Source organism: Solanum tuberosum, unplaced genomic scaffold, assembly GCF_000226075.1.
Source record: "Solanum tuberosum cultivar DM 1-3 516 R44 unplaced genomic scaffold, SolTub_3.0 scf00197, whole genome shotgun sequence".
NCBI classification, from domain to species: domain Eukaryota; kingdom Viridiplantae; phylum Streptophyta; class Magnoliopsida; order Solanales; family Solanaceae; genus Solanum; species Solanum tuberosum.
Window position 1 is genome coordinate 303,319 of NW_006239125.1, and position 7,474 is coordinate 310,792.

Genomic DNA, 7,474 nt, shown 5'->3' on the forward strand with positions numbered 1-7,474 from the left:
TACAACATGTTCATTTGTTAGGCAAGCTAGGAGTATTTGATCCTTTGCATCCCCCTGCTTGAGGGGAGTGTTGAAGCATGCAATGTAACTACCAAGTAGTGAAGTCAGTTAGGTATGTTAGTGACGTGTGTTGAGTTGGCATCATGTTGTTAGAGTCGGTTAGCTACTAAGCACTGTATAAATAAGGTCATTAGTGCATATGTAGTATGTAACAAAATATACTCTCAATTCAATCCAATACACGTTTCTTCCTTTCCTCTCAATGATATGAATTGTTAACTAACTTAAACTGTGATTACAAAATTACACGAAGAGGTGCTACTTGACTATAACTTTGAGCACGTTTTTAATGAAAAAGAACAATCTAATGTTTTACTTTTATCCCTTTTGGATTAAGTTAGAAAAAGAATTTATGGGTTTTCACCATATTGGAAATAGGGTATTATTGAGTTTGGTCCAACCGTAAGAGGCGCTAATTCGCCTATAATCTTCTTAGTCCATCCATCTCCTAAATTTTGTGTATAATGTGTAAATACAGTATTATAGGTGTTGAAAAATACGAATTAAGTTCTCCTCCATAATATGACGATTATAGTTTACAAAAAAAATGCATTGCATTTCTTTTAGAGGATATCTAAGTCGTGAACAAAGAAAAATTCATGCACTTTGTGAGAGTTTTTGACGATTGATAATATGACGATTATAGTTTACAAAGAAAATGCGTTGTATTTTTTTTAGAGGATATCTAGGCCGTGAACAAAAAAAATTCATGAGAATTTTTGACGATTGATAAAACATCATAATTATTGCAAACCCACTCCCTTAAATCTACTAACTAGTATTTACAAGATTAAATATTACACACTAAAAACTCTAGTATCTTCTAAAATAAAACCCTTCTAATTCTTTTGGCCTAGTTGTTTAGTTCAATGAAGCCAAGGGTCTAATTAGTGAAGATAGTGGATATGAAGAATTGGTAGAAGAGGATAGACAAACTAAGAGGGGATTCCAAAGAATGGTAGTTTCCTACTTATATAAGTTAGTAATAATTAAAGGTATTATATTTGGACACTTTGGTAAGTTAAGCCAAGCCTTTGAGAAAAAGATTCTTAAATTTGCAGTGAGTTGAAAACTTGAAATATACTTTGATTTGGTTATACTTTGTTGTTTGCTCCACCCTGCACCCCCATGCATTAGTAGCTAAATTAAATGACTTTATATTCCGTACACCAATGATGTATAATTTTAAAAAAATAATATTAGTATCATATTAAGTTAGCCCAATAATAGACAACTCTTGAAAACAAACTTATAAAGATAGAATAATTTCACGTTATGATCATTAATTGCACTAATATATAAGTATTCTTTGCACTACCAAGGCATATAATACATAAATCCAAATTTAATTGCTATAATTATTTTTTAATTAAATGGACTAATCTAGATTTAGAGTAGAATTTGTTAGAAGATGCTCCCTATCAAGTTAAGGACTGCAAGTTGATGTTTGGTGACAAGTGGGTTTGTTGGATATCAGCCCATACTCCACTGTTAATGGCAGGTAGGGGTGTTTACGGTTTGGTTTGGATCGGTTATTAGTTAAACCTAAAACCAAACCAACTTAATCGGTTTTTAAATTATCAAAATCAAACCAAACCAAATATAATATACATTTATCGGTTTGGTTTGGTTCGGTTATTCGATTATTAACCATACACAAAAATAAAAGAAACAATTCATTCAAAATGTGAAAAAAATGACAACAATCCATTCAAAATGAAAATTAGTTAGAATGACTTAAAATTACTGAACTTTCGATCACTAAATTTACTATCAATAAAGCTTTAAAATTTACTATATTTGGCCTAGAGGGAAGAGACAATAACATTTTCAGTTCCACAATGAATTGTCATAGACTCTCATATACATGAAATCAATAAGATAAATGTTTCATCTTGGGCATTTTTGTTTGCAATAAGTAAATTATAAAGGTGAAAATATGTATAAGATCTTTAAAATTGTTTATAAAAATAATATATTAAGTATGTATATTAATAAAATATATGTATATAATTAATCGGTTCGGTTCGGTTATTTCTTCATTTTTTTAAAAATAAAATCATAACCAAACCAAATACTATCGGTTTTCAAAAATCTAAAACCAAACCAAACCCAAATAAAATCGATTTGGATCAGTTTTTATCCAAACCGTGAACACCCCTAATGGCAGGTAACAAAAAAAGTACGTTTTAGCCACACGTAAAACCGTGGCTAAATGGTACTCAAACCGTGGCTAAAACAAACTTAGCCACGGTTGGGTAGTTTTGTTTTTTTTAAAAAAAATCTGCAATTGTTTCCCTACTACATATCCCAATTCTAATATATTAATTGATAGGCATTCACTAATAAATTGAAAATTATACAAAAAGTATTGCTATTATAATAATGATCAAAGTTCCAACTTTGTTCTACAAAGTCACAAAACATAAAGCTTCAAACCTTGAATATTCATAAAAAATACACAAATACTAGAGTAATGGAAATGCTAAAAGTTAAAGAAACACCATATATGTAGTTTGTTTCAAAATATACTAAAAGGCTAAGAAGATTAGTTGAAAGTAGACAACTCACTACCAAATTTAGCTTGTAAAAATCTATGACAAGTGATTTTCATTTTGCACGAGTCGATTCTTGGTCTCCTCAAGTTGTTCTTTGGTCTCTTCATATCCGGTCAGCTTTTCTTCCAAGGTTTCTACATGTTTCTTTAGGTCTTCAACATGTTGATGAGGCATATTACTAGAGCTACCAAGATTTGCATGACTAATTGTATGTCTAGGCATTCCAAAAACATTCGAAAGGCAAGCACTACCACCTAAACCACGCACACGACCATAATGTTCAGCTCCTACAAGTAAAATAGAGAAATGAGATATTCTCGTGTCTGTAGTAGAGTTGAGTATTAATTAAAACAATTGTCCTTGTAAATATTGTTAGTTTTCAGAGAAGGAAAAACATAACAATCTGATTTTATTTTGTTATTGAACAAGTAGGAACATTAGTTTGATAAACCAACAAAGAAAAAATATATGAAAGCAAAACTACTAACTTCATTATAAAGCAGATATTTATAGAGTTTACAAGTAAACCAACTCCTAAGGATAAGATTAAAAAACTAAATAAGGATAAGATAGAAACTAATTAACTGCTAAACAGTAAATAACTACCCTAACTATCCTACAATACAGAGAACTTGGACTGTTGCAGTTCTTATGCATATTTCTAACACTCCTCCTTGCTTTAAGAGCTGCAAACTCCAAGTTTTTGCCTGAGAAGTTGAAATTTATTGCCTGATAATGGTTTGGTGAAGATATCAGCCAACTGCTCTTCAGTTTTGCAATAGAGCAGAATCACGTCACCATTATTTTGCACTTCCCTCAAGAAGAAAAGCTTGATGTTGAAGTGTTTTGTTTTCCCATGAAATACAGGATTATGAGAAATTGCTATCGCAGATTGGTTGTCCACAAATACTTCAGTTCCCTTTGTCTGATTCATGTGCAGATCACCAAAAATTTTCCTCAACCACAATGCTTGATTCACTGCTGCTGTTGCAGTCACAAATTCTGCCTCTGCAGTGGATTGCGCCACAATGTCCTGCTTCTTTGAGCACCACGAAAACATTCCTGAGCCAAGACTGAAACAATATCCAGATGTGCTCTTCATGTCATCGGCAGATCCAGCCCAATCACTAACAGAATACCCAAGTAGTTTCAGATCTAATTTTTTCTGAAACTTGACACCATAATTGATGGTACCTTTGATGTATCTGACAACTCATTTTGCTGCTTTTAGATGCACCTCACTAGCACAATGCATGAACCTCGATAGAATGCTTACAACATACAAAATATCGGGTCTTGTAGCTGTGAGATACATCAAACAATCGACTAAGCCTCTGAAGTATGTTTCCTCCACTTTCTCTGCGCTCCATCATTCTTACTTAGTTTCTCTTTTTTTTCATAGGAGTACTCATCTCCTTGCAATCTTCCATGTTGAACTTCTTGAGAATTTCCTTAGCATATTTCTTCTGGCAAATGAAAACTTCATCCTGTCCCTGTTTGATTTCCATACCAAGAAAATAAGATATTAGACCAAGATCAGTCATTTCGAAGGCTTGCATCATTTCTTGCTTGAAATCCTCGATATGCCTTGTATTGCTTCCTATAACTAGTACATCATCCACATATATAGACACAACAAGAATATCAATGCCATGATGTTTAACATAAAGAGTAGATTTTCATAGACTCTATTCAAAGCCTAAGCCAAGTAAATGACCATTTATTCGACCATACCAGTCCCTTGGTGCATGTTTAAGTCCATAAAGTGCCTTTCTTAGCCTATAAACTTTGTCCTCCTTTCCTTTCTCCACAAAGCCTTCAGGTTGCCCAACATAAATTTTCTTCCTGAAGAAAGCCATTAAGGAATGCTGATTTGACATCCATCTGATACACTTTCCAACCCAATTGTGCAGCAAGAGCAAGAAGTAACTTGATAGTGTCAAGCCTAGCTACTGGTGCAACTATATCAAAATAATCCACACAAAAAATTTGAGCACACCCCTTAACTACAAGTCATGCTTTATGCTTGTTCACTGAACCATTTGCATTTAGCTTGGTTCTAAAGACCCATTTCAATCCAATTACCTTTCTGTCTTCAAGTTGATCAATAAGCTCCCAAGTCATGTTATTCTCAATCATAAACAACTCTTCTTTCATTGTAGCCAACCATTTTTCATCATTCTTGGCTTCATTGTACCCAGAAGGTTCACATACTGCTACATTGCATCTCTGATATATATCATCGAGTTGTCGAGTACCTTTGACTGGTAAATGATCCACCATTTCATCCTGCCGTGAGAGTGATATTTTCTTTTCAAAAAACTTGGTAGGAAACTTTTCTGCTTTGTCAGAAGTGTTAAGACAAATTTCTTCGAGTCTTCCCAACACCACTCTTCATTCTCTATAAAATACACATCTCTACTAAAGATTATATTTTCAGTTTGTGGTTGGAAGACCTTATATGCCTTTGAAACTGAACTATATCCAATAAAAATGCCTGGGACAGATTTATTTATCTAGTTTATCTCGTTTAACCTAAGGAATGTAGGAAAAATAGAGACAACCAAACACTTTAAGAAAATTTAACGATGGTTTAAATCCATACCAAGCTTCAAATGGAGTTCGGTCTTTCACTGCCTTTGTGGGAAGCCTATTTGAAGAAAAACTGATGTAGTTGCTGCCTCTGCCCAAAATTTCTTTGGCAAGTTCTTCTCGTGCAACATGCATCTGGTTATCTCCATAATGTATCTATTTCTTCTCTCGCTTACTCTATTTTGTTGTGGAGTATAGGGAGTAGTAAGCTGATGATGAATCCCTGCTTCCTCACATAACATGTCGAACTGGTAAGAAGTGTATTCCCTTCCATTATCTATTCTTACAGACTGAATTTTACAGTTAGCTTCATTTTCTACTTTTGCTTTGAACTTCCGAAGACATTAGCAACCTTTGACTTATGCTTGAGAAAATAAATCCAGCACATGCGGGTTAGATCATCTATAAAAATGATATAGTAAAGACTACCTTTTAGTGAAGGAGTCCTTTGAGGTGCTGCTATATCAATATAAATTAGTTGCAATTTGTTCGAGGCTCTCCAAGTTGTCTTTGGAAATGGAAGTCTGTTTTGTTTTCCATATTGACAAGCAAGACAATTTGAAGAATGTACTTCTAAAACAGGGAAGTCCTTAATTATTTTCATTTTTTGCATTTTAACCAACCCTTCATAGTGATAGTGTCCGAGCCTCTTGTGCCATACTTCTGCAACACTTTCTTTTGCTGAAAAAACAACATGCTCCTCCTCAAATGGATCTAATGAGAAACTTTTGCCTCTCATTCTTACTTTAAACATTTCTTGATCTGAAGCATCCTTGATCAAGCAGTGATTATCTTCAAAATTTAATTTGTAGCCTTTTTCCATCAATTGACCAACACTAAGCATGTTTTGATATATGTCAGGTACATAAAACACATCAGAATTTTTTTTAGTACCTGAATGACTTGGAATATCAATGTTTCCTTTCCCTCTTACAGGAAGATGGTCGCCATTACCTATTCTGACTTTAGTAATGGTCGTGGGCTTCAATTCCTTGAAGAGAGACATGTCATTTGTCATATGATTAGTGCATCCACTATCAATCGGCCAACACTCGCTTGATGAGCTACTTGAAAAACATGTAGCAACAAAGAGTTGATCTTCCTCCTCACCATCAACAATTTGAGCCTCTGCTTCTTGTTGCTGACCATTGTTCTTGCAAATGACAGCTTCATGCCCAAGTTGATTGCATTTACTACATCTAGCATCGGGCCTTCTCCAACATTTATATGGTGGATGACCTTTCTTGTTACAATACTTACAAGGAGGATAACTTTTCTTTGAGTGTTCACTTTTTCCTTTGGTAGTACTTGCTGAAATGCCTTCACCATTCTTCTTCTTTTTGTTTTTGCCTCCATCTTGAGGCTTGACAAATAATGCTCCCTCGGTATTTCCTTCTTCTCTCATGACTCTTCGTTGTTCTTGAGCCTGCAAAGCATTCAATAACTTTGCGAAGGTGATCTTGGACAGATCCTTAGTGTTTTCCAAAGTAGTTATGGTTGCTTCAAATCTTTCCGGCACAGTTACTAAAATCTTTTCAACAATACATGAATCATTAAACACGGAACCAAGCAATCTTACCCTGTTTGCTATGTTCAAGAGCCTTTCAGAGTAATCTTTGATGGTTTCAGTTTCTTTCATCTTTTGCATCTCGAAATCTCTTATAAGATTTAGCACTTACATACCTCTGATCCTTTCATCCCCTTCGTATTCTGCCTTGAGATAATCCAAGATGACTTTTGCTGACTTTAGAGACATAATTCGAGTGAAGATTGAAGAAGATATTGCTGAAAATAAACAGGCCTTTGCCTTTGATTTTCTGGTTTTCCTGTCTTTATGGTTTTTGATCTGGGACATAGTAGGATTGTTAGGCAACGGAGGAACTTCATAATCCTCTTCGACTACCTCCCACATATCCATGTCATCTAGATAAGTTTCCATCCTTACCGCCCAAATCTGATAGTTATCACCATTAAAAACAGGTGGTGCCATTACGGAAAAACTTGATTCTGTTTCCATGATTGATAAACTCGTCTTCTTGATTACAATCGTAACTTTGATGAAACACCCACAGATCCCTCAAGAAATAAATGCTCTGATACCAATTGTTAGTTTTCAGAGAAGGAAAAATATAACAATCTGATTTTATTTTGTTATTGAACAAGTAGGAACATTAGTTTGATAAACCAACAAAGAAAACATTTATGAAAGCAAACTACTAACTTCATTATAAAACAAATATTTATAGAATTTACAAGTAAACCAA

General features: G+C 34.1%; 1 protein-coding gene across 1 annotated transcript; it reads right to left on the reverse strand.

The window, feature by feature from the left end:
* Positions 1-6,762: 6,762 nt before the first annotated feature.
* Positions 6,763-7,205, reverse strand: LOC107062123 (uncharacterized). The gene has a single exon (XM_015312363.1). It carries the CDS (start codon positions 7,198-7,200, stop codon positions 6,886-6,888), a length of 315 nt encoding a protein of 104 aa, XP_015167849.1. The 5' UTR covers positions 7,201-7,205; the 3' UTR covers positions 6,763-6,885.
* Positions 7,206-7,474: the final 269 nt, after the last annotated feature.

What these genes read in the sequence shown, in the direction of transcription:
- LOC107062123 (XM_015312363.1), bottom strand. Translation starts at nt 7,200, where the DNA reads ATGGCACCACCTGTTTTTAATGGTGATAACTATCAGATTTGGGCGGTA.